Source organism: Ascidia mentula, chromosome 4 (genome assembly GCF_947561715.1).
Source record: "Ascidia mentula chromosome 4, kaAscMent1.1, whole genome shotgun sequence".
Taxonomy (NCBI): Eukaryota; Metazoa; Chordata; class Ascidiacea; order Phlebobranchia; family Ascidiidae; genus Ascidia; species Ascidia mentula.
Genome location: NC_138569.1, coordinates 16,894,217 through 16,921,104, shown reverse-complemented (window position 1 = coordinate 16,921,104; position 26,888 = coordinate 16,894,217). Strand labels below are relative to the sequence as shown.

Here is a 26,888-nt window from a genome sequence, read left to right as displayed (position 1 = left end):
AACATAATTTGTCGCCGGAAAGCGATTTTTGTTTGTGCGATGACTCAACTAAAATCATGTTTCACCAGTGCGTTGTGTGAGCAAGGGCAGCGTTGTCAGTCGCCCTTCGCTTTGAGCGAGGGTAGAAGCATCAGATGGCAATTGTGCCAGACAAGGAACATCTCGACGTAGTCTTTGAAGCGAAAAGCGTGCCGTTATTTGTTTCCCTTGATGATACAAGATAATATGAGTTTTATTTGGAGTTCAGATATCTATCTATACAGTAGAGCAGATATTTATCATTTAAAAGGATAAAATTAAGGAGTTTTAAGCAAGAAGATTGCCGTCATATATCGTTGGGCGTACTAGCGAAAGTCGAGCATTAAATACAGAAAAAAACATAGCATAAAACAGTATGCCCTCCTTTCTGTGCTTGCTATAATTGTCGTGGCTATGAATAAACCCGTGTACAACACCGTTCAGACAAGCTCCGGGCAAAATGCCTTCGGCGATTTTAACGTATAGAAAATGCGTAACACAAAACTGTTGGCTGTGACGTAGGTCCTCTGATACGTAATTGTATTGTTTTTTACGCAACCTGCCGATGTATATATAATTTCAAACTTTCTGTTTCAATATACAAGCATTTTACTTTTCGTGAATGTGGTACAGTAAGCAGCAGCTGGTATTATGAGAAAATCAAGATTTGCCTGCTTATCTCAGGCGACGATTATGTGCATCAGTTAAATCAATTATTCCTACATGAATAATTGCGGTCTTCAATTAGGTAACAGCGCACGTAACAACCCAAGCTGTGCTACATGTCTGCCTACGTTTATCAGCCAACAAACGTAATCCCGGTAACTGGCGGCTGTGTTTGTAAACACACCAATCAGAGCGTTTACTCCGATCAGACCTCTGTAAGCCATTTTCTTTGAGAATAATCAGTTCTGTTATGTGTGCTCCAGCTTGCTATTAATAGTTAGGAACCAGAATACTGTATTTGAGGTGTACGAAAGAATATTTTCGGTTCGGCAAAAAGATGAAGTACTTTTTGTGGTAAGACTTAAAACGTGTTACTTGGATATATTACCTAATAACCATATCGGCCATTATACTCGTAAGCTACTTATTATTTCAGGGCGACGATTTTTGCTGTTGTTGCTCATGTACAACTGATAGAAGGTAAGCGTTAGACCTTGCGTATTATTAGTGATAGGTCAAAATAAAACAACGCTATATTTTACATTTATTGCATATACCTGTTTAAACGATATTGACACCATGTTGTGTTTTTCAAAAATATTTTTTTCGTTTAAACACGTTTTGGCTTTATATCAGTTATTAACAAACTTAAAACTCTATCCTTGCCTTTGTTGTTTTACTTAGTCACAACGTAACGTTATTATTATTACTACGACGTATTGTTTCCTTCCTTTTAAGGTAACATTTGTACTTAAAGTTATACACCACCATTCCCGTAAATATATTTCAATGTAAAGTTCTAGCACAATTTGAACGAACAATTAAATGGTCTTACGTATGGGGAATGGGTATACGTGTATGAGTTGTAATCAGAAGTTCCCTTTTGTATCAAAACAAAGTTCGGCCAGAAATTAAATTGGTCAAGAAATTCTGCTCAATATATTGATCCGAAACACGGAAAACAATAACTCCATTTTGTTCGCAACAGGAAACGCAGCTTGTAAAGACAGAGTTACATGGTGCAATATGCACAAAAGCCTTTGCAATACATTCACTAACATGCAGAAGGATTGTCGAAAGACGTGCAACTTTTGTAGTGGTATGTGCATGCATACTTTTGTTTTTTTGCGATTTACCAGAAATCAAAATGATAAAAACCTTGATGAAAAATTTAACAGATAAGAGTGCATTTTGTAAAAAAAACATTCGTAAACTATTTTTGGTATATTGTCTGTTAGCCAAACATTTTGAGTGAAATTCTTTAGAGATTTTATTTCGTGTTTTTGTGTGTGTCATAGTTGACTGCGATCCCGAGCAAATGGGATGTGAATTCGGATGTTCGCACACGGCGTCAGGGCCGGTATGTACATGTCCCAACGGCACCACACTTCACGCCAATCAAAAATCTTGCGTGGGTGAGTCATACAAGTTGTAGCAACAAGAAAACACATCAATCTTTCGATTTACGTTGTATTTTACTTTTTGACGACCATGGACAAATCAAGTTTTTTATGTCAAAGTGTCGCAAATGTATTTTACCTCTCGCTAATTGCAGATATCGACGAATGTCTTGGTGACAACCCCTGTCCCGCTGACAGGCCCACGTGTATCAACAACGTAGGATCATTCTTTTGCAAGGAAGTGCCCTTGTGCAATAGCAGGCCGGGTTTGACATACTATTACAACAAAACGAGTTGCTGTGCGATGAGCCAAGGTGAGAAGCTTAATGGTTTTGCAACATTTTTTTGAAACAAATTTCTTTATTTTTTTAGACACGTGTGGGCAAAATTCTGCCAGTGAAGGACTCAACGGTGTAGGAGCCGATGCCATTCTTGCTTTGTGGCCATGGACGGTGAGAACTATGTGATGCCTGTGCTTTTTGTATTTAACATTTTTACTGTTCGAAGTTCCCCCAAATGCTACAGGGAAAGATAGAACTTGAATTACGAAACTCAATTTACTTAAATCTGAGGATAAGACATTTTTGCGTTATTGGAAACGATTCGATTTAAATTACGTTTAGTTAGTTGTGTAAAAATATCTCAGTTAGAATCCCCAACTATAACACCATAAATTTTAAGTTTAAACTCTCACAAAAAACTTTAAATCAACAGCTGCTAAAATAACTTTTGTTTTCAGGCTTTCGTCTTCAAACCGAGCAGTTATTGTGCTGGCGTGCTTATAGCTAACAGCTGGGTTGTTGTTTCTGCGCATTGCGTCAGGTAAAACAAACGTCTATCTACTTAATACACGGAAACTTTTTTACCGTCCGTTTATTCATCAGCGCTGGAAATGAAACAACGACCCAAGTTACTTTGGGAATGAGGTCTAGCACTGAAAGGTCGGCCCACACCATCGATGTTGGTGTAACAAGCGTGAGTTTCATATCGAACTAGTTTTCGCTTTTCACCATTTTCCAAAGATGATCTGTCCGAATCATTTGGTATTTTAACATATTTTTTCGGTCAGGTTACTTCAACGATTTATTGTCATCATTGCTCGTTATTTTCAATCCAACGAAACGCATGTTGTAAATAATAGGGGGACAAGTTAATTTACCTGCGTTTTCCTCAGATCGTTGTTCATCCGGCGTACGAATACCCTAGCAACGACGTTGCGCTTATCCAGCTTGCACAACCGGTCAGTTTCAATAAATATATCAGACCTATCTGCCTTCCCGGTGGGGAGCTTCCAGAGATGGGAGCAAGTTGTTATCTCTCAGGATACGAAACGGAATGTAAGCTTTATTCGTATTTTTTTCACCAACGGCCGCCAGTGAGTCCAAACCGACACTTTCGTATTTACTCTTGTCTAAAAGTGTTATGAAATGTTTTATTTAACAATTTTTCTTTCCAATCCCGTTTCGTTTTTATTTTCTTTTTTATAACCAAGGGTAACCAGTTTTAAAACATCCGGACAAAACCTGTTTTTGGCATTACAAATGTACTATAAACAGTATAAAGCATGTGTACGGCCGCATGAATTAGCGTCATGAGGTCGTACGGCGCAGGTTGTGTACCCTTGGTCTGTACAGTTGATGAGAAAGTAATCAACTTTGTTGAAATCGTCACATTTCTGGTGAAGATAAAAAAACAGTTATTTCAACATTGGTGGTGAAATCACTTCCATTTAAACAGATGACGCTGCTTTCTGCAAATCATAGGATTACTGTTAAAAATCATGGTAATTATGTTATGACTCACGTATTGACAATCCGAACTTGCGTCAGCAATTCGCCCTCCGTTTTAAAAGTGTGTCCTTTGGGACTATAGCACTTATACGTCACAAAACCACTACGTGTACCATCCATAAAACGACATAATTGATTCTTTGAAACCTCTTCAGTAAAAATAAATAGATTGGCTCCCAAAGTTGCCATTTAAAGCTTAAAAAGGAAGCAAAGGCAAACGGTTTCACATTTAAAACAATGCCAGCATTTTCGTCTTACAGTTTACAAAGGCGGCCTGCGACGCGGAATGCAGGAGTCCGGCATGAACATTGTGGATAACAGCCGGTGTAGAATCAAATTGAAGAGCGTGAGTAGAAGCATCAACGAACACTTTCTGTGCGCTAAGCATGATCGCTTTGCGGTATCTAGCTGCCCTGGTAAGTTTCACACAAAAGGGGAATACAGGATATCGTAGAACTAAAATTTCCTCACAGAAAAAAAAATATAAATATACATTTGGATACGATGGTTTGTTCGTTTATGATCCTTATTGAAAAATTACTTGTTTTAAGTTATGCAATTTCATTTTGACGCACATTTACCGTTAAATACAATGTGCCAAAGTTGACAAAAGTTAATCCATAAACAAATAGTAAAGTGTTGTGAAAGAAAAAAAAAGTTATGCCATTTTTGTATCATTTTACTTATTTTTTTGCTTGCATCGTTTTTGTATTATATCAACTTCTTTACATTTAAAGGTGAATCAGGGGGGCCTCTCGTCTGCCAACGATGCAACTCATGTGATTGGTTTCTGGCTGGCGTCTCGTCGTATGGTGGCGCATGTCCCGACAGCGAGCCGTTAGGATTGTTCACCTCGATCGAGAGCTACGAAAACTGGATTGTAGCTGTAACCAACTTAAATTCGTCGAACAACTACGCTTGTCGGGACGCAGGCACAGGTTCGATACGTCGGTGCAACCTTTGAATATTTTTGCTTACCGAAAAAACATACAGATCAAATTGTTTGCGTCACTTTAGTGTTTGTTTAAAAAAAAATCACCTTAATCTATAAAAATGAACTGGGTGACCCATTAATAAAAATTGAAAATTTGTACGCCTCATATAATTGTGCTTGATTTGGTTGTGTGAGATATTCTTTCACAAAAAGTCCAACGTTTATCCATGTTACATCAAATAACCTCCATATCGTCTCGCAGTGTGGAGACCGTGGGGAGCGTGGGGGGCATGTGACCGGACTTGCGGGACCGGAGCACAGAGACGATCACGTGAATGCAACAGGGGAAACCCCGGGAGCAGCGTGGGTTGTGTTGGTCTGCCTGATGACGTGAAGCCATGCAACCTCAGAACATGCCCAAGTAAGCTTTAACATTGAAAGTGCAAACCGTGCATACACTTCAGTTTAGGTTGTTGTATTCTTAAGGAGACGTATAAATTCTGGTTTGTTGCACTGCCATATTACCGACAAACACTATCACCGACAAACACTGTTTGCACTGCCATATTACCTGCCATATTACCGACAAAGTACCACTGTGGAGTAGTATGACATTCCTGTATATCACCATGCGTGTGTTAAAATAAGAAAATGCATTTACCTTCTATATAGATTATAGCAATATAGATATAACCGTTGTTAAACATTATAATAGGATGGAGCCGGTTTTCACAATGGACTTCCTGCACGGAACGATGTGGTGGTGGTAAACAGACAAGACAACGATTTTGCCTACATGGTCTCCAAGGCGAAGGAGGGTGCGTTGGAGCAGCAAAACTCTCCAGGGTGGGTTTTAATGTTTTTCATTGAATATATCTTCATCAGGCAATTCGTTTGCTAGTTTATAAATCTACAGACACTCCATTAGGCTATGGTATATTTTATTGTAACTTCTGGTTGCATGAAACTAGTTTGCAGCTATATTGCACGCAAACGAAAAAAATACATTTATTAACATTCTCTCTGACCGTGAAGCTTTCTAGCCGAGACCTTAAAAACCAAAATCTGCATCGAAAGACAACATTGGACATTTAACTTTCTTTTGACAAGTCATTCACAAGTCAATTTCGCTGTCGATTCATTGTGTAGAGAACAATGTAGAGAATATTCATAAACAGGAAACTAAAAAAAACACAACCATTTTCTCTGACTGTAATTAAACACAATAGTACATTTGTTTCAACAGACCTGCAATGATCAACCGTGCGAGTGGAGCCGATGGGGAAACTGGGGAGCGTGCAGTGCAACCTGCGGGAGTGAAGCAACGAGAACGAGAAGCAGGAAATGTCCATCGGGGGAGGGAAACTGTCCAGGGTCAGCCACAAGCACAAAATCGTGCAACTACGGTAGGAAGTTAGAAAAGATCGTTCGTAGAAACAAAATACAGTCTTTTTTCATTGTACGAAAGAGCGAAAGGTTTTTCACAAAACAAACGTAATTGACGCCACTGTGTTGCCCTGTTTTGCATATTTGTCTGACATTTCATGTGACTTTTAATTATGAATTTCTCGCTAGTGTACTGTATGTTACGCTGCTTTTATTGTAGCCATGTGCTCGGGAGAATGGACAGAGTGGTCGGAATGGTCAAGGTGCTCGAAGACATGCGGTGGAGGGATTCGTGTCCGAGGAAGATCTTGTGAGAACGGCAACCGATGTCCAGGCACTAATTTAAACACAGAAGTCTGTTCTGCAGACCCATGTCCAGGTAAGGATTCTTCCATATTCTTCCAACGTTATTGTGCATTCGCTACAAAAGTATGTTAAATGTTGTTACCTGACTGCAATTAAAGTTGTAATTTTGAGGTGGTTATTTTCAACATTTTTATTTTGCACGAAACGTTACTACGCACTTGAACAATAAACGTGGTTTGATGCGTTGCCACAAGCCGAGTATTCGACGTTGGGTGGCCATCCGGCCGTGTTGGCCAAAGCAAAACCCATAAAAATCCAAACGCCAACTCGGTTCAACGATAACTGAAACAAAATACATTCATTGCATTTGCTGTTTGCAGCCCCTTGCTCAAACGTGACCAACAGCGTGGGGGGGAGCGCTGTTTGCACTCAAGACCCCGATTTATGTCAAAAATTCCCGGAATTTATGGGAAGGGTTTGCGGAAAAGCGTGTTGCCGTTTCGGTCCGATTGAAGGTACAGAAGCACTTTCTGGTTAACAACCATTACCTGGTTAACAACCACTATAATCCGTATGTTTCGTATAAATGCATTGGCTGCGGGCAAATTTTACCAGGAAGCTTATTGCAGGATACAGCGAATGGAGTCAATGGTCAGGGTGCTCACAAACCTGCGGCGGTGGTGTGATCATGAAAACACGCACGTGCGACAATCCAGATCTGTGTTACGATACGATACCGACAAGATTAAGTACGACATTGATTTGTTTATGTTGAAAATGTGACTTTAGTTGTAGAAGATTTAGAGGTAAAGCATCTCTGTTTAGGTAACAAGAAATTTTAGTGTATTGTATATCTGTTTTGAAAAAATGATTTTTCACATGTTACGTTGATGGATAAACGTTTTTTTCGCGGAAGTCTGTTATCTCATGTATCCCTACATAAGGAACAAAACTGGTTGTAAAAATGTATTGCCAATATGGAAAACCTCACGTTTCGTTGCTAGAAAATGATCCACAAACTGTTTATTCAACATTTCTTTTGTCAGCGAAAGCCTGCACGCCGGTTCCGTGCAATCGACTCACACGGAACTACTCGACATGGGGCACATGTTCGGCCACTTGCGGCGGTGGAGAGCGTCGTCGTCAGGTGGCGTTGTGTAATGGCAATGACGAGTGCACCATTTCCTTCGAAACCGAATCGTGTGAGACCGACGAATGTCCTGCAGAATGGACGACCTGGGAGCCATGGGGCGAGTGTTCGGCATCTTGTGGTGCTGCCATGCGCCAGCGAATGCGGAGTTGTACGAACGGGAGCGTCGAGAGCAGTGACTGTGCTGGCGAGGGATCTGAGAGGGAGTCGTGTAACAACGAACCGTGCGAAGGTGTTTGGTCGACCTGGTCCGGTTGGAATAACTGCAATGCCACCTGCGGTGAAGGATGGCAGTCCAGGATGAGGTACGACGTCACCGAAAACATGTTTACGTTACACATTTTTGAAAAATTGTTTTATCAGACCGCAAGTAAAAAATTCCCATTTCTTGTTATATTTGAAAACATGATTTTTTTCTTTCCTTTCATACTTTCTGGTTATAAAAACCATTATGTACGAAATCATTGACCTTAGAACTCTTGTATTTTTTATTAGCTTACCTAAATTAGTACCAGAATGTCCCATTTTACTTTAGAAACAAAACAAAACACAAGAACATAAAACTGTGGAATCATGTTATCGTTTCTCTGTCGCCTAACGGAAATATGTTGCTTAAACAAAATGATTTCCACTTTATCTTTAAACGAAATTGGTTTGTTTATAAGTTTCGACGCTTTTCTGCAACCTGCTGTAGTAGTACTGATGATGAACCACGTATAGGTTCGAAACGTTTACTGAAAATGATTAACAGCATCTTAGCTTTGGCTTTTTTATTCAAAGTTATTAACTACACTTATTTTGCACCCAAGTATAAGTTTTGTTCTTGTAGACATTGCACCACTGGCCTCGACTGCATCGGAGAAGCGATTGAGCAAAGAACATGCAACGCCGGAGCTTGCTCAGATGGTATGTATTGTATGACCCAATGCTGTTATAAACTTCCCTATACATAAATAGGATAGTATGTTCCTGTGTTCCTCTCGGAGTGTGGTTCCCAACCTTTTTATAGTCACGGATCGATTTAAAAAATCTTCGAGTCCGCTTAGCCCCACATAAAATTAACCTAAAGCTCTTGTGACAAACCAAGTTGAATATTATTTAAACGGATGAAAAAGTGTAACGTGATAGACAGATTAGACATTTTTGAAAAACATGAACGGAAAAGCAACGGAAACAGAATTTCCGTATACGTAAATTTTAATACAAAGTTTGATTTTGTTCATTCACACAACTCCGGGTACCATCCAACGAACTCCAGGCTGAGAACCACTACTCTGAGAACACATAAAATAATTTACCCACAATTAAGAGAACAAAAGGCCACATTGTTGAAAACATGGCCATGCGCAATATGGGCCAGACTTTAGTTCTCATAATACCCCCAATTGCCTGTTGTCGCTTCTGAAACGTCTGTCTCTGAGGTCGGTATTATTTTAAACACCGCGTGTCTGTTTATAAATTATTTTAAACTGCTAACTGCACACCTAAATATGTTGACCTTTATTTGGTAACTACAGGGTCAAGACCGCCCTATTGCCCTATTTATATTCACTTATATGGGTAAATAATACAAATCTAAAAGTAGTTCAAACAATAACAACTTTGCGTGCCAAACTTGCCACGTGATCCAGGGGTTGACCCGGCTTCAGAATCTTATACAAATTGCTTGGTTATCATTCTTGTTAGTCAAAGTACCTGTACAAGGTTGTGAAAATGTATTTGCGTGTACTGGACCTTAACTTATTGCTTTGTGTTACAGTAGTCTGCGAAAACTCTCCAGGCTATGACACTGCGTGCACTTACCTGAAATCTCTTTGCCATTTGGAAACCACCGTTAAATTGTGCAGAAAGACTTGCGGGGAATGTTAGTAAGCGGGAAAAACGTGGATTTTCTATCATTTTTGTCCATTGAAATAAACTTTATTTGTCAGCGTCTATCTGTGCTCTCAATCTGCTGCGAAGATTTATTGCAAAGTGACAGGTGTTTTATGTACTTTTAGAAGGAAAGTTGTTAAAACAAGTTTTATGGACAAGATATATCAGCAATCATAGTAAAAAATCACTTTCGCGCCACAAAATAGTTTATATTTAACCGGAACTTGAAGTCAAAAAAGACTTCATGCAAAAAGTTGCTTTGATGAGTTGCGAGTATTTCTTTAATTCAAGTTGTAAAGAAAATCATTCGTTCTTACGTAGTCTAAAGAAACTAGTCCAATTTTTCCGAATAAAAATAACCGCCGCTATATATATGATCTTGGACTTTTTGTCTTCCCGGCAAAAAAACTGAAGTCCAAATATAACTTGAACTAGCCGTTAGCCGCACGCACTACAAGCGATGGAGTTACAACCATTTCGTCTGAGACAGACGCATTTGGTGCAAAATTTCCCCACACGCAAAGTTAGTTCGGTCGTCTATAACAGACTTTGGGAGAAAATCGAGCAGCAACATCCCCTGGGGGCAATAAAAAATATAAGCAACGTTCTGAACATGAAAACATATATCATGAATATAGTCATTACTTTGCTAAGCTTAATGCCCGCTGGTTGTGAAAAGTTTTTTGACCCAAAAACTTTCGCAGCCGAAAAAATCCCTTTACTGCACACACAATGCATGTTTTTTTCTTGGTCGCTATTTCTATATAAAGCAAAGATTTCACGCATTTCACTGTAACAAGCCTTCGGTAAGTCCAGGGTATGCTAATGTTATCGCGATATGCAATGATAATATGCATACATGGAGCGTTATAAACAGAATACAATGACCTATTGTCGCAGTGAGATTCTCTGCAATATAAGCTTCAATTTATCCGAGTCTAAAAAATGCCGACGTACTTGAACAACTGATTATTATATCCATTTCTACGAAAACATCAAATTGCTGGAAGCAGAGTTTACACAAAAGTTAGAGGTGCTCATGATAAAAATAGTCACATAGGGTAACAAGGAGAAGAAGGGAGCAAACAACGCTATGTACGCGGTAAATATACGTCGTTACGATCGTGACAATTCCATATCATTATCCGAAGGGAGATCTTTTATAATTTTTTTCCTCTTCCATTTATCTGTTGACATAAATTGAAGCAGTTCTATTCAGAACATTCTCTGCTGATATTTTCAGAACAAAACTGCATGCAAGCGTGTCATATGTGTATGCTAAAAGGGAGCACCTTTTGCAAGAGAAAAAAATTAACTCGTTTGGCCATGAGTTCATGAACGCGTGTAAATGTAAACCACAAGTAGTTCAACGCGTTTTGGGCGCGCCTCTTTCTGGCCGTGGTGATATGGGCGGTTAGTCGACCACAATGTTAAGCTCAGACCCCTCTCAAATCGTGCGACGCGTACACTGCTGATGGCAATAACAGAAGCCTTCACTCATAATGTGCAATTTTGCTGCAGGAGCAACCGTTCTAAAAGTCGCACTGCGCGTCACTAAGTCGCAGATAGTTTGTGCAATTTGAGCTTACATGGTTGCAGCAGACCATTGTCAGCTATATGAAGGACTACGGAATGAAAACATAAAATAAAAAATAACTCGCATGAAAGGCGACAGATGTTTTAGTGTTGGCTGAATAGTTTCATAATGCAAGAACATTGAGAGGTTTTTAGGACATCTTTAACACTGCATGAATTACAAATACTACAGTATGTGTACTCTCCAGAATGAAGCGGTAATCGTCAGTTGTAATACGTTAAAATGAACATCTCTTCTGCTGTGTTACTATCCGGTTTGCTCTTTGGATGCCTCATTACGGAAATTACTGGTAAGTTGTTTGTATTTGACTGTCTGCAGACTAGGACTTATAATATTTTCTCTCGGCACGGAAACGTTAATCCGTGGAAAATACCTTTCGTATTTGGTTATTACATCGGATATGTAACCTGAGGCAAGTGGCTAATGCCATGTCTCAGAGGCAGAAGAGGAAATTCGAAACTACAATTATTTGACACTGAAGTGAAGGGCCAAGTACGATTAGCGTATTTTGTGTGCCGTAAGTGCGTTTATGTGCTGCTATTTGTTGAAAATACTTTTTGGTATACTTGCCGAAACAAAATTTTGTTGATAAAAATTCTTATTTGTGAAATTTGTCCAATTCCTTGTCTCATATAATATAACAGCCCTGAAAATGTGCTGTACGGAGTAAATCCGCCTTGAAGTAAACTACAGCGTGAATTATCGACCCTGTGTTTCATTAGATACGAAATGTTTTTGATTCCAGCGTGGAGAAAACAAACATGCCAACATAAATGCATAAGCTAAAGGACACCTACTGCTGCAATTCTTGTTCTATGATCGACGTTTGGTTTATTGTCCATTACAAATGTATTTTGTATTTTTTCACATTACATCGCCGTCACTTACCACATTGCTGTTTTGCCAACATTTACTTTATAACAGCCCTTTTCCCCTTTTTAAGGTTGTCACGATCCACGGCATGCACGCAGAAAGCGCCAAGCCAGCACAAGCTCAGAAGTGGAGCTTACCCAGGCCCTACGTGACTACTTTGTCGCCTGCATGAGAGACGGGGTAAATAGACTTTTGCATGCATATGTGCAAGTTTCTCTGTTTGACGATAACTAGGTTAACACGTTTACGCGATTCAATACCACACTCGCGTTTGATAAAAACTTTCATCAAATTTAAGGACGGCCAATAATCCAGTGCTGCAAAACATTGCGGGGAGAACTCTTGGTATTTCAAAGTGGTAAATTCATCGATATTATAGCCTTGTTTATTGCGCAGCTAGGTGGATCGTACAACTGGGAATCGGTAGTAGATTACACAGTGCTCGACACAAACTGGTACGGAAACAGCGAAGCTGCCATTTGCGGGTAAGTAAACGTATCGAAACATTATTACATTGGGTTAGCCCTCTTAATACCAGCATGCTTGTGAAAAGAATTCCTTTGTTAAATTATACCTAACCGCAGCCCTGCAAATCTGTGATTTCGATCTCGCTGTTTGGCAAACAGACCGAAATCAGTTTATATTATTTGCAGTGTCGGTCTGAATGACACCGTGGAATGCTGGCAAGCGCGTTTATACAACTACATCAAACATGACAGCGCGGCCATTGAACGAGCAAAACAATGCATTTCCCAGTATTCGATAGATATTCAACAAGGTTCAGATCCCGGTAAGAAGTTGCCGCTTGTTTACTTTCATATAAGGGTTTCCACTGTATAATAAAAAACAAGTTTAGGGTATCGAAAAAATGCAAGTACTTGGACCACATTTCTATTTTTTAATAGTTGTATACCGAAGTCGCTCGAGGCGTGGAATCAGACCACCCACAGAGCAAAAGCTACTGATCCAACAATACGCAAAATGTGTGGAAAGCAAAGTTGGCGCTTTTCCAAGCAACAGAAGACGCCTCAATTTCCCATCGCTTCTTGAGTTTATTAGTGAAGAGGCAATCTGCGGGTAAGTTCTCAGGACGCTTGAACAGATTATCTCATCCAACACTATCACATAGACAATTCCCGTAGAGTTTAGTAAAAATCTACCTGTACGTCATTTCTCTGTTCAAACAAGGGCCTTCAGGATGTTTAACAAATTGATATATATCAAGCGATCGCTTTGGTTAGTTGATTGTACGAGACCATCCCGTTGAAGAAACTTAACAATACACTTTTTCTTGCGCAACCAAATAGCATTAACCTACAGCTATGCGTTGTCCGTTTCAGAGATTGCAACATCGGTGCTTTCCCGCTTTTAGGAACTGGTGAGCTCTCCCGGTCAAAACGATCGTCTGGAAACGATTACAACAGCAGCCAACTGGTCACACTAATTGAATCCCTCGTGAACACCTACGTGGCCTTTACACCTAGCTTGGAAGATTTCAATCCTTGCTCACCGATCGCAGTGTTTCCCTTCCGCTTTTCTGGGCTTACACAATCGAGCTCGCCTCTAACACCAGCCATCACGCAATGCAACCTTATATACACCGACATATTGATACCAGGCGAGTTACGGGTGTGACAGAGGAACGTTATTGTGACATGATATTAAGTTGGGTTGTTTCCATGCAGATCCGTGCGACGGTTTAAAGAATAACAACGGTGATGGTTTTTGCAACGCCCAGCGGTCGTGGTGCAATGGCTCGTACGCTGCATTCATGAGTATTAATTGTGAGAAGACTTGTTGTTCGGTTGGCGCAGATACTCTAAGTAAGAGAATGTTACGGGTGTAAGTGTTTGCGATCTTTATAAAAAAGAAACCCATAACTAAGCGCAAGATGCGATAATTTCGATATTCGCATGCATTTTGTGGGGTTTTGTTCAAGTTTCCTTGTGGTCATCAGCGTTTCTGAAAATTATTTTATCGTATAGTTGCAATATATAATTCTAAAATCCGAGATTCTGAAATAGCATTGAAGAAGTTGTCGAGGCCATCCTTTCTACCATTAAAATATTACTGTTCACATTCATTGTTGTGTTCAGAGGATCCTCCCATGGTCGGATGGAGCGATTGGACCCCGTGGGGAGCTTGTCCTGCACCTTGCGACCAGACAGCAATGCAAACACGCACAAGAGACTGTCCTCTTGGAAGAGCTGGAGTTGATCCTTGTTTAGGCAATACCATTGAATCACGGGTAAGCTGCGATATATGCTGACACGTAGATGATAAATGTGGGATTACTTTTACGTTCAAATTTCGACAAATTTCTCGATTCTGCAATATTCATGTTTGCAAAGCATCGCATTGCGCTGAGTGCGTGTTATCACAGAGACAAAAAATGTAACTTTGGGTAGAAAAACGCTTGTATTTTCTTTGATAGATGTGTCAGTCGCTTCTTGTCTGTCCTGGCTGGAGTGAATGGGGAACGTGGTCGAGGTGCTCCGCGACCTGCGGTGGCTTCGTTTTTGCAGAAGCCAGTAGACATTGTGGACATCCCACAGGAAACTGCGAAGGATCAAGACTTAGAACGAGGGCCTGCAAGGTGCCTCAGTGTGAAGGTACGCATGCCTGGCAATATGAAATGGCGTGGCTGTCACATGTCCACAGGGCAAGCCATACCGAGTGACGGGTAGAGGCGTTGACGCGCTTATAAGCACCCCGAGCGATTGTTTCGATCCACTGTGTGCGATTCGCATATTAAGGAGGTCAATCGCACAAGTCCAAAGCTACCGCTAGTATTTTACACTAATTTTAGTGCACCGTTCAAGTTAATTATTGCTAAAATATTAGCACAGGACCAAACTAGCAACAAGTACAAAAGTCCTGTCTTAAAAAAATTACGGGGCTAAAGAAAATTGTTTGGAAATAATCGTGTAGCTCTAAAATTTATATGTGGAAACATGCCAGCATGGCGAAAAACGATAGTCAAACTCTCTAAAATCTCCTATTTAAAGAAGAACGTAGAATCTCCAAGAAACTTTTTTCGCCTGGATGGCGCACAAGAGCCGACCAGAATCCTAAACTTGTTTCAGTGTGAAAGGTGTAGAGTTTCACAGATTGTCAATGTTGCACAAGCATTATGCTCAGTTGCAAAAATACTGGTTCAACATTACACAGGGGCCCTGTTGTAAGCTGTTGAATCAGCCACGCTAAACTCTCTTTCAATGAAAGTCTACAAAGCACTCATTAAACAACGAAATATTTTTTGTAGGTATCTTCACACAATGGTCAATGTGGTCGCAATGTTCAACGACATGCGGCGGAGGAGTCACAATTAGAACCCGACAGTGCCTCGGTTACTCATCGTGCAAAGCAGATATGTGGGGAAAGTTGGTCGACCAATCTCGAGTTTGCTCCCAGCAAACATGTCCAGGACGGTGGGACGGTTGGACATCCTGGTCTCCGTGTGCCGTGACATGCGGTAGCGCAACGGCGTCGCAATTTAGAAGCAGGACTTGCGTCGGAGGACCACCTGGCGGCCCAGGTTGTCCGGGACGGAGCCAAGAGGCTCAACCCTGCGGCCGAAATTTATGTCCGCCTCCCCAGTGGTCCATCTGGTCGTCTTGGAGCGAATGCACATGGAAGAGAAGGACCCGAGTTTGCGTAGGAGGAGCCCCGGGCAGTGGGACTTGTGTTGGGAAGGTGGAGGAGTACTTTGAATGTGATCAAGGGTGTAGACCAACGATTCCCGGAGGACAAGACGACCCTAACCCTTTTGGCTCATGGCTAGCTTGGAGTCCTTGGTCGACATGTTCGACAGTTTGTGGAATCGGTTCTCAAACAAGAACAAGGTATTATAAAAATGTTCTTACATCGCCAATAATTTAATTGTTAACATAGTGCTAGAAAAATACTGAAAATAATTTCCTCGTTTTGCCAGGATGTGTCCTGCTGAACAAGGGCGCTGCTCTGGAACAAATCTCAGCAGTAGAACGTGCTTCAGATCAATCTGTTTCCAATAAAAAGAAAGTCATCTATTTCTGTAGAGTTTAGTTAATGTAAGTTTTGTCAGTTCAACTGAAGTTCAAAAAGGTAAACATTATTTTTTGCAGACTCTTTGCAGGTGGAATTAGTTTGCCAAGAATGTCGCCTTCGACCATATTGTTTGCAATGCTTGGCCTTTCCTTCCACCTGCAATTTTAATTGACCTCCTTTTTCTTATTATTCTAATCCGAACATGAAGTTGCTTTTAATGTGTATATGTATTCTTTTACTCAAGATTATTTCTCGTTTTTGTTTTCCAACTTACAATAAATCAACATATTATTTGAAATAACTCGATTTATATGAACCGTTAGCATAGGCGCGCTGAACACGGGAATGTCGGGTATGCCTCGCATACCAGAGATTTTGACCGACCTTCGTCATGCGTTATTAAGATTTAGGCAGTTTCACGGTTCACTTTCCCAAAGTAACAAAATTCTGGACAGCAGGTAACAAACGAGATATTTATTACTTGCTTCCCCACATATAATGCCACGACTCCACGATGCCCAACTTGTCGCCACACAACAGGTTACTTGGAATGCTGCCTTGCGTGATGTTTACATTGTATTGTACGTAATAATGTTCATTATGTTCGAAGCAAGCCCTCACGTTAATTATGGGCTGCAAACAATTTGTGACAGCGGTTTTAATAGGTTTTGGACGGAATCTTATTTAAACTGACAAATATCGCTGCTGTCTTTGAATTTCTCTTGTTTCATTTAAAAACGCCCATTGTTTGATATTCAATGCGGTCTTACCGCACAAAAAAATGCGTTTATTTAGAAAAGTGCCCGGCGGTACAATTGCGTTGCGTGAAGTTCGTAAACTACAAGCCTTAACATAGTCTCACGTCTCACCCCCATCTAGCGGCATTTTATGACGTCATGTTATTTGGTATACCCCAAGGATACCCCTGTACAGAATTTATACATAGAATATAGCTACGAATACAACCGCCATCATGCAAAAATGTACAGTACCGTTCACCACCGATTTTGCTTTTCCCAGAAGGAGAAATGTTATCTACAGAAGGCTTTGTTTGCTGAATGTGTCAAATGTAAATAAAATTTATAGGTTTATCGAATACTTCAGAGTACATAAACATTTACATGCAACAAACTCCAATAAATCACACTGCAACGAAGAGGTGCCAGTAAATGCTTTCCGTTTATGCCATCAATTTTTAGGGAACTGCATAAGCATAATGCTTATAATTGGGGTAATTGCGGGCGCCGCGGAGGGCGAACCGGACTCTTGTCGCTTTATTCGGGTCGAGGGGAGCATTTGAAGTTTCTAAACACCAATTTGGGCTGTATTAAGCGCAATGAAAGAATGCGGCCCCGCGGCCAAGTTATAGTATTGACTTAAAACGAAAGTATTCGACGCCAATGTGATCTACAGTTACAAACGTTCTGTATTGAAAGCCGCAATGACTTTTCGAGAAAGCAAAAAATCGTGTATGCTGATTGTCTGCTTATATTTACTTGTTTGCCTTTTTGGTTCAGTCACGCAAGGTAAGTTGTCTTAAAAAAGTATCAAGAATTGCCTTAATTTACTCTAATTTAAAGTAAATGCACTTGCTAAAGTTAGCACACAATTCCAAAAAATAGTTCATCTTGATAGGAAATACTTGCAGTGATGGTCAAATATTTTATAGGTTGCCACGATCCACGTCTGTTTTATTACAAGCGATCGATCAGCTCCAGATCGAAAGATAAGAATGTCAAAAATAGTCACGAAATGCGAAAGTATTTTACAGCCTGTCTGGAGAAGGTATTTGTTTGCAACTTCTTGTGCTCGACGAATATAACTGGATTTCAGTCGTATTATCGGCCCAGTTTAGTGAAAAACTGTTAAAAAGAACAAGTTAACACAAAATGGCTGCAAAATTATGCAAAGTAATTTAATTTGAGAACTTTATTTTGAACAGCATTTTTTGGTTGGTCTATCGATAAAAATGTGCTGATTTTCACAGTAGTTTTAACTTGAACAACACGAATACCGGGCGAATTCTTGTTTGCGAATTATTAGACTCAACCTTTTAACAAATATAAGAAAAACATTGAAGAGCATTTAAAAAATAAACAGCCTTGCTTCTTATTCATTTCAAGCGTTTTGTGGCCTGGAGTAGGCAATCTGATAAAGCCTGGCAAAGCATTGTGGACTTTTCTATACTTGATACAACGTGGTATGACAAATTTCAACGTCAGGTTTGCCCGTAAGTATACAAGGGTCTATTTATTTTTGAAGTTTTGTTAAAAAAAATGAACGTTTAGAACGTCGGACGGCCAGGACACAGTGAATTGTTGGAGAAAAGCAATCATCGCTTACTTGGATAAGAAATCGGTGCTTTTTAATGCAAGTCTAAGTTGCATAGACGATTTTGCCAAGTCAAAAAACGGTAACTCATCCTTTATCGGCTATATACTACGCATAAGCGTATTTATTAAACAAGATTATCTAATCGTCCACACGTGGAAAACTTTTTACCAAAACTGTGCTGAACATGCTACAAGTTGTCATGCACTGCTTTTATAATAATGTATGAAGGCAACTAACTTTCTAGTGGTAAATTTGTATTACTTGTTATTTACAAGCAGACATTTCTGTGCCATCGAATGATCCTGACTGCACCACGGGCGGTTGGACGTCATTCTTCAATCGGGACAAACCTGGAAGAGCAGGCGACAACGAATTACTCGTGTTCCTTCGAAAAGAGTTTCCAGGGCGAATTTGCAACAAACCCACAGCTATTGATGCAAGGGTGGCGACCACTGGCCAAAATTACGCAACGACCCGTCAGAATGTTGCGGTTAATAAACGGTCGGGATTAGCATGCGTCAACACTCGTCAGACCGACAGACGTTGCCATGACTATATGGTCAGGTACTGCTGCCCAAAAGGTAAGAGAATCCTATGTTCTGAATGATTTCCATCGATGCAATTATTTTTGAAATTTCGTTTTTACAAAATGTGTTGTTTATGTTAAATGTATAGTTTATAAAATTTTATTCTAATTACACTTACGACGTCGTTGTTTAATAATGACATCACCGGCACACACGTACGCTGTATAGATATTACGTCGAGGTGCAAAGGAAGTGACTGGACCCGTTACTACAGCGACAACAAGCCAAACATTGTTGGTGAATACGAAAATATCGCATCGCTCAGGAAGAACCATCCAGAAATCTGTGAATTTCCGAGTGAAATCCAAGCTACGCTTCTCGACGGCACACACTCCAAATATGCAAAAGAGGATGTTAGTCTGAACCTGTCCATGGGCCTCTCTTGCAACAACAGCGAACAGAAAGGTGGAAAACGTTGCTCGGATTACCAAGTGCGGTTTTGCTGCCCATCGGGTAAGAGTTTCTCCTTAGACATCGCGTGAATAAGATATATATTTTCCTTGCAAAAGTATATTGGCTTCTGTAAAAGTTCAATGCACAGCAGAACCTTGGTGAAACTTTTCTGGATACAGTGCTGCAAGTAAATTTTCATCCCGTTCATTTCCAGTGAAAACCAATCGTCACATATGGTACGTGTACCCACAAAAGAAACCGATATCAAAAACCCTAAAAAAGTCAAACAAGGACGAAGCGACTCTTCGCACTTACGGCGAATGTCTCGGAAAGTCAGACGCTGATACTTCCATCACTTCCAATGCGCGTTCCTCTCTCCACTTTCAATCGATTCTGTGGTTTGTCGACGAGCACGTTATCTACTGGTAAACTCTTAACAAGTTTACTTGTGTCTTTATCCAACCACCACATTTACGTTGCATTATTGAATCAGTGACAACATGACCACGGACTGCTCACAACGCAAACCAGTCAATCTTCGCATCCAAGAAATGATCAAAAAAGAATCTCCAATCCTACAGAAAGTGAAAGAGTGCAACAGAAACCTATTCACTGCGAGATCAAGTAAAACACATACCTTAAACTGTACGAACTGCTGTACAAAATTCAGCTTCTTTTTAGGATCCGAATTCCAGCCCGATGGTTGGGGTCAATGGACGTCCTGGGGTCATTGTCCGGCCAGATGTGGAGAGAGGGGCCGAAAACTGCGCCGCAGAAGTTGTCTTATTGGAGCCCCAGGACAAGCTCCGTGCTACGGATCGTTGCACGACACTAAAGTAATTCACGTAAACGTAGACATGTTTAAAGCGCTAAGAACATTTTTGCCTTGTAGACAAAAAAGGAAACCTATACCTCGGTGTTTATAGCTTTTCAAATTTGTATGTTGCAGCTCTGCCAACCAGATTACTGCCCCAAAGGTTGGAGCGCATGGTCCCCATGCCAAGCAACGTGCGGCTTCTCGCGCAAGATGCGGACCAAATACTGCAAAGCAAACCATAGTGGCGACCCAGTGTGCAGAAACCCATCAAGGGAAGTAAAGAGATGTTACGCGGGAAAATGTAAGTGCGCCGCCTCCCGCACCAGTTTTAAACATTGAGTAATTCACACTCTCTCCAGGCCCATCTCTAGACCACAGGGTAAGCTTAGGATGGACTCTGTGGCAGCAGTGGAGCGCCTGCCACGCCTTGTGCGGTAGAACTGATTTTCGCAGACGTCGTAGAACATGCACAAGATTTTCACCGGGTAGCAGATATTGCCCAGGCCCCAGTTATGGGATACAGGTAATAAAAATGCCCTTTGCATGAATCATTTACAGACATGATCAACCTCTTTTAAATTTATTACATATCACAGAATAACAATGTTACTACGAACCTTATTTCGACATATTAATACCAAAACAAAATTAACACGTGTTGGCAAGTTTCACAGCTCGTACGAAACTGCTTGTGTGTTTTATTTAAACGTAATTCATGAGAACATTGTGAGAAAGACTAGGTTGTAGGAAAATCTATTGAGGTCTTCAAACAGTGAAATAACATACGTTTTCTGTGCAGGTGTGCAAAGGAAAGTGTCGACGTTGAAGGACTTTTACTCGCTACATTTTAAAGGGGACAATTTCTAAAACTTGTGTAACAAACTTTCAAAATAGCTGCAAGTTTTTCTGAAAAGCTGTTTAAAAGTCCTCAAATATAGCGAAAACATACAGCACTTACATTAAGGCAGAAAGTGACATTCAAAGCAAAGGTCCTTCTCACTGCTTAATGGCTTTTTTTCCCTTGTAGTATTTATTAATGTTTCTGTGATGTACGTGGTGCCCTTTTCCTGCAATTAAAATTATTTTCATGTGAAAACTTCTACGTTTAGGTCAATAGTTTCTCGTTACTGAAGTTTAATTACGCACGCATTACAAGAGTAAATGTTCCTACTGGGTAAGACATTCTTTGGAATTATGACATTTACATAATTATTACATAAAAATGACGCACATTATGTTTCAGGCAATTTCCGCTACAGAACGATCTGAATTTCAATCAACTCGTAAGCAATGGCGTTTAGCGATATATATAGGCAGGAAACTGATATTAATTGACTCGAAATAATTTCTGATAAATTATTGTGCAGAAGCAAACCTTTTGCGCGAGGACAATGACAAAACAATTTAATCGCTTTCTTAGCTACTTACTTGAAAAAATTAAAACTTATTTAAAACTTAAACTAAAAAAAGAGCCGTAAAAATTGTTCAGTCCTTATGTCATGATTTCATCAAATACACAATGACATCACGAACTTAATTCAACCGATTGCATCACAACAAGTAAGCAACAATGCCGCCAGACATTTCGCTTAAAAATGCTTTCTGTCATGTTGAAATACCAAGCAAATTTGTAAATTAAGAGAAATTACCGTGGCAAAACTCGCATTAGCCAATCGAATGTTTCAGCCAGAACACCGGTGATTTCCATTGTGGTTTGACCTCGTTCTTACGCATCTTTTGGCACAAAAAACAAGTGCGACTGCCGGTGCATTGACATGAGATTAGCTTCGTCGAAGCAACACTAAACAGTCAAGAATGTTTTTTTGGGCTATTTTTCGATTCTGCTTTAAAGATCTTGGATTGCCATGGGCTAAAAACGCGTGTTTAAGCGCGTCACAGTGTCACACTTCCTGCGCCTGGCACTAATTCGGTCGCGGTTGAGTCATTAATCGCCCGTTCGCAAACATGTATTTTTTGCCCTGCAATGCATGATAACACGGTGAAAGACGATGTCGTAATGCATTATGGGCATTGCGTGCACTTTCTCACGTGCAATGTGGGATTGCTGAAGGCAATAAAAATTCATCAAAACAGCAAGTTTCGAATCCTGTTTCGGAGGCAAAGTAAATTAATGCTTTCATGACGAAACTACTTTCGGACCGAAAGTCGTTGCAAATTCTTTAACCCTCTCTTGGGAACGTTTATCACTTTCTTTGAGCGACGGAGATTGCTGGAGGCAGTTCGCGTGAACACGGTTCTTATATAAGGTGACTGGACAAGTTCTGAGTCATTCATTGTGTGAATACAAGCAACGACTTCAGAGTGAATTAGATCGTACAACATGGTACATTACTTTTTGACTGGCGTAATGCTGGCTTTGGCTGTCGGCAGTGGACTCGGTGAGTACAGAAATGATCATTTACGTTTGTTCGAGGTGCGTGATTAACGATGTTGTCCGCCTTTAAGGTTGCCATCATTTCCGACATAGACGTGAAGTCGGGAGCGAGACGAACAACACAGAGACTGTGGAAAAAACACAATATCTGCGCAACTTCATGAGTACATGTCTCGAGAAAAAGGTTAGATATAATCTTTGTTAGACCTTTCTGATATAAATCTCGTCCAAATCTTCCCCGAGGCCAAGGGAGAGGCAAATAAAATTTGTAGCGACAAAATATTTTCAATGTTTCAATTTCCGCTAATTTGACACATTTTCCGCCTTCAAAATTACGTGTCTATTTCTTCAACTTTTTGCGGTAAAAAAGGGATTTTACGGTAATTTTCACTTTACTATTGTTTCACATGCAGCTGGGAGTTACGAACGATATCAAGTCGTGGCAGTCGGTTCTTGATTTCTCGGTGATCGACTCCAAGTGGTTCCAGGACAACGAACAAAACGCTTGCGCGTAAGTAGTTATCAAATTTTGATTGGGAGATTCGCGGCAATGTTGAAGCGCAATGTAAGCTAATTGTGTGTGTGTGTGGATGTTTAGGTCCGACAAGAATGACACCCGAGCATGCTGGAAAGAAGCGATCCGATCATACTTAAACGTTAGTTCATTCATCTTTGACCCGACGATCCGGTGCATCGATGAATACCAGCAACAAACAGGTTGGAAAATTGGATGTTTGTTAGCACACAACCGCCCAAACAATAGGACTTGTGCTTTATTCAAAACCCAGAGGGGTGATTTGAAAATTACAACATCATGTATCAGTTCGTCGTTGTTTCAATTTAACCATATTTTTACGTGTTCAGTCTCAGATCATAACTGCACCTCACGAGGATGGACACCATTTTTCAGTAGCAGCGACGTGATTCCCGGGGCTTTAGGCGGCGACAGGGAGTTGTTATTGAACCACCAAGCGGACTTTCCTCTTCAAGTTTGCAATTCACCGAACGGGATCAGAGTAAAGACAGTCGTTGCAGAGTTCGACTACAAGTTAATGACGGAAAGAGTGGCTATTGCGCCTGATTATGGATTTAACTGTGAAAACGCTCTGCAAAGAGATGGGCGCTGCCATGATTACAAAGTCGGCTACTGCTGTCCTTATGGTAAGTAATAACCATTGGCAATTTAAAAATTAATTCGAAAAGTGACTATTTTACCGTCGTCGCGATCACACACCAATGGGTTCCGTTAGGCTAACGAGAAGTGTATAATGGCATTATTTTTGATCGGCTGCGTTGCTTAACAAATATTATACTGAGTGTTGAAGCACCATCGTTGTTTTTTGCACAAAAGTTAAAAAAGTAATTAAAGCTAATTCTTAGTCACAGACTATACAGCAAACTACATTTTGTAAATTAGATGCTTTATCGCAATGCGCGGCCGAAGATTGGACCGCGTTTAGTAACAACGATCTGCCGTGGGGTCAATCGGACGTCGAGTGGATAAACCGCAGAAACACATGTCAACACCCGACTGCCATCGACGCCCGCGTATCTGAAACCAAGCAGGATTATCGGGAAGCCGGCCAAAACGTCACTATTAACTTGGTACACGGATTTCAGTGTCATGACAGCGACCAACATGACGGGCGAAAGTGTCTGGACTACGAAATTCGAGTTTGCTGTCCTAAATGTAAATTGCTTTTGGTAAAGCTAGTATATATACCTGAGATAGATAAAAACATTTTTTTGATACTGTATTCTGCATCTGATGCCTTCGCCAAAACAGTTAAAATAATCTTGACTTTCGTAAGGAAACTAAATATGATTAAATTAATTTTTCAGTGCGCGATTCCAGAACCAAGTGGCACAGAAACAATACAAATAATAATTCTCGGAAAAGACGACAGGTTACCAGCAATTCCTACGCTGCCTACTCCAATTGCTTTACTCGCGAAGTGAGTCTACCACCAGTAAGAACCAAGCTTCAAATGGAAACCGTCGTCGAGTTGGTGAAGGTCCACATCGTTTACGGAGAAAAGTTAGTGTAAAAATCCTCAACATGGCTTCCACTTGAATAAAAAATCTCTAATTTCCCCCCCTTGTATGACACAGAAACGAAACATGGCAGAAGCGCCTTCACGACATGGTCCGCGAGGATTCGCCGGTAGTTGTGGCTGTCACATTTTGTAACAAAGAAGTCTACAACATCACCTCCGATCCAGGTAAGCGTCTAATTCAGCACAGATTGAACTAATTACACAGGAACGAAACGCATATATTTGCCCACAGGCAACGGTTGGTCACAGTGGTCATCGTGGGACAATTGTCCTTCCAGGTGCGGAGAATACGGCGAGCAGCTCAGAAGAAGACAATGCATCAACGGTAGTCCCGGTTTTGCACCGTGCCTTGGTTCACTCCACGACAAAAGAGTAGGTTGAACCTTTTTAATTTGGTTTGTTAAAATATAACTACAAGCAGTACTAAAATCAAAAAATATTAACTTTCGTAATCAACTTCAAACAATTTTTTTATAGCAATGTCAGCCACCTTTGTGTTGGGGCGAATGGACACCATGCAGTAAAACGTGTGGGGCCGACGCGGAGAGAACACGACTTCTGGAATGCACTAACTACGACACAAGCAACACAGCTTGCACAAACCCGGTCCAGGAAGAGCAAAATTGCAATGTGGGACCTTGTAAGTTTTCCACCCTAGTCCTGCTGTCGATTTTGTGTCAAGTAAGTAAGAAGAAGTGTTTCAACAGGCGACGGATGGTCCGAGTGGACGAGCTGGACGCAGTGTCACTCCCAGTGTGGCCAAGAGGTGGACCAAAGACGAACAAGATATTGCACAACTGGTCCACCTGGAAGTGAGAAATGCAGTGGCGCAGACCTGGAAATTCAAGTATGTATAAATCATTTTTTTACCTATAAGTTCCCCAACGCATGTTAATAAAATAGATTAAATTAAAATTTGTTGCTTTTTTAAGCCATGTGAAGTTTTGAATCCTATTTGTGGCGATTGGGGCCAATGGTCAGCTTGTACCACCACATGTGGCGATGGCAAACGTACCAGGACTCGAGAATGCAGTAACTCGCCATGTTACGCTCCAACCTCGCAGGAAGAAAATTGTCCACAGCCCATACCTTGTCCGACGACAAGTAAGCAAATATTCCTATATTCTTTGTTATTTGTATGTTATATGTACACATGCGCTATTCCAAAGATGTGGTTAGATCACTTACCATATATATCCACTCAGGTTGGGTACTTTTTGATATTTAACCATAAATGCATACCTACCTTTTAATGAAACGCTGAAGATGACTGTTCACTAGTTTACCCTTTTAAACACTGTTCACCAGTTTACCACTTTAAACACAACTAGAACTGGCTAAATGCAACTGTAAAACTGTGACTGTATGTCTCTGCCTCTGTCTCGCAAACTTTTGAATCTAGTTCTGGTTACATTGTTACGCAACAAAGAAATTGTTGTTGGTCTTGACATCACGTTTGTAACAACCTAAAGTAGCGGTTTGTTATGTGTTTCCAGGCACTAATGAAACCGGAGGGAAGTGGTCGAATTGGCAGTCTTGGGATCAATGCTCGGCACAGTGTGGACAAACTGCGATTCAATATAGAAGAAGATATTGTACGACTGGCGGCCATCCACCTTGCATTGGATCAGAATTAGAATCAAAGGTGATTTTGGTTGATTGTTTTATCAGGATTGTTGCACAACTTACGGGAATTAGCGAAACATTTGTAGACCAACAATGTATGTACACGCAGTGGTGGGATTCAGCCGGTTCGCACTAGTTCGCTGATGTTCGCACTGGACATCAGCGAACCGGTTAGCATTACTGGTTACTGTCAATGGATTATATGACTTTTGTTACAGGACCGGCTGAAAAATATGACTTTTGTGATAGAACCGGCTGACAAAAAAATTGAATCCCACCACTGTGTACACACCATATATAAACAAACTAAACACGAATGCAACTTCGTCAACTTATGGTATTGCATTTCATTTCGAAAGGAATGCACGAAAACATGCGGGCACTGGACAGAATGGACTGAGTTTGAAGAATGTCTTGGCAAATGCGGAACGTCAACCCGATCCCGAACTAGGGAGTGCATTGGAGGAGAACCGGGTCAAGAAGCCTGTTGGGGCAACGCCAAAGAGACCCACCAATGTTGGACTGGCACGCCTTGCTAAATACTCATGTTAATTTTTGTACAGTGTTTTAAATTGAAGGTCTTAAAAATATTTTACACCTGACAAGTGTTATTTTTTAAAGCGTGAATAAACTGTATTTGTTAAACAAAACAAAT

General features: G+C 40.6%; 5 protein-coding genes across 6 annotated transcripts; all 5 read left to right on the top strand.

The window, feature by feature from the left end:
- The first annotated feature begins 945 nt into the window (after positions 1-945).
- On the top strand, positions 946-9,576 carry LOC145899354 (uncharacterized). Of its 2 annotated transcripts, none has more exons than XM_082988101.1 (20): positions 946-1,038; positions 1,121-1,164; positions 1,673-1,783; positions 1,983-2,099; positions 2,240-2,398; positions 2,457-2,536; positions 2,824-2,906; positions 2,969-3,059; positions 3,259-3,421; positions 4,135-4,290; positions 4,612-4,812; positions 5,071-5,229; positions 5,524-5,654; positions 6,055-6,214; positions 6,415-6,573; positions 6,881-7,015; positions 7,130-7,249; positions 7,547-7,955; positions 8,480-8,556; positions 9,413-9,576. In XM_082988101.1, exons 1-20 carry the CDS (start codon positions 1,022-1,024, stop codon positions 9,517-9,519), a joined length of 2,679 nt encoding a protein of 892 aa, XP_082844227.1. In that variant the 5' UTR covers positions 946-1,021; the 3' UTR covers positions 9,520-9,576. The 2 variants fall into 2 exon arrangements, with proteins under 2 accessions (XP_082844227.1, XP_082844226.1); XM_082988100.1 differs by having other exon boundaries at positions 9,410-9,576.
- Positions 9,577-11,307: 1,731 nt separating this feature from the next.
- Positions 11,308-13,630, top strand: LOC145898199 (uncharacterized). The gene is made up of 6 exons (XM_082986628.1): positions 11,308-11,411; positions 12,066-12,175; positions 12,392-12,480; positions 12,649-12,785; positions 12,901-13,072; positions 13,336-13,630. The coding sequence occupies exons 1-6, from the start codon at positions 11,345-11,347 to the stop codon at positions 13,628-13,630; spliced, it is 870 nt and encodes a 289-aa protein (XP_082842754.1). The 5' UTR covers positions 11,308-11,344.
- A 64-nt stretch (positions 13,631-13,694) lies between these two features.
- LOC145899376 (adhesion G protein-coupled receptor B1-like) lies at positions 13,695-16,223 on the top strand. Its single transcript, XM_082988128.1, has 6 exons — positions 13,695-13,818; positions 14,092-14,243; positions 14,430-14,607; positions 15,261-15,840; positions 15,930-16,047; positions 16,102-16,223. The coding sequence occupies exons 1-5, from the start codon at positions 13,767-13,769 to the stop codon at positions 16,009-16,011; spliced, it is 1,044 nt and encodes a 347-aa protein (XP_082844254.1). The 5' UTR covers positions 13,695-13,766; the 3' UTR covers positions 16,012-16,047; positions 16,102-16,223.
- Positions 16,224-17,776: 1,553 nt separating this feature from the next.
- LOC145898198 (uncharacterized) lies at positions 17,777-20,981 on the top strand. The gene is made up of 10 exons (XM_082986627.1): positions 17,777-17,809; positions 18,148-18,254; positions 18,313-18,437; positions 18,634-18,939; positions 19,114-19,398; positions 19,553-19,763; positions 19,832-20,174; positions 20,288-20,480; positions 20,527-20,678; positions 20,955-20,981. Exons 1-10 carry the CDS (start codon positions 17,777-17,779, stop codon positions 20,979-20,981), a joined length of 1,782 nt encoding a protein of 593 aa, XP_082842753.1.
- A 1,475-nt stretch (positions 20,982-22,456) lies between these two features.
- LOC145898196 (uncharacterized) lies at positions 22,457-26,772 on the top strand. Its single transcript, XM_082986626.1, has 14 exons — positions 22,457-22,554; positions 22,622-22,734; positions 22,964-23,061; positions 23,149-23,267; positions 23,415-23,711; positions 23,968-24,240; positions 24,393-24,588; positions 24,663-24,772; positions 24,840-24,979; positions 25,085-25,247; positions 25,315-25,454; positions 25,540-25,711; positions 26,104-26,252; positions 26,593-26,772. The coding sequence occupies exons 1-14, from the start codon at positions 22,497-22,499 to the stop codon at positions 26,770-26,772; spliced, it is 2,208 nt and encodes a 735-aa protein (XP_082842752.1). The 5' UTR covers positions 22,457-22,496.
- Positions 26,773-26,888: the final 116 nt, after the last annotated feature.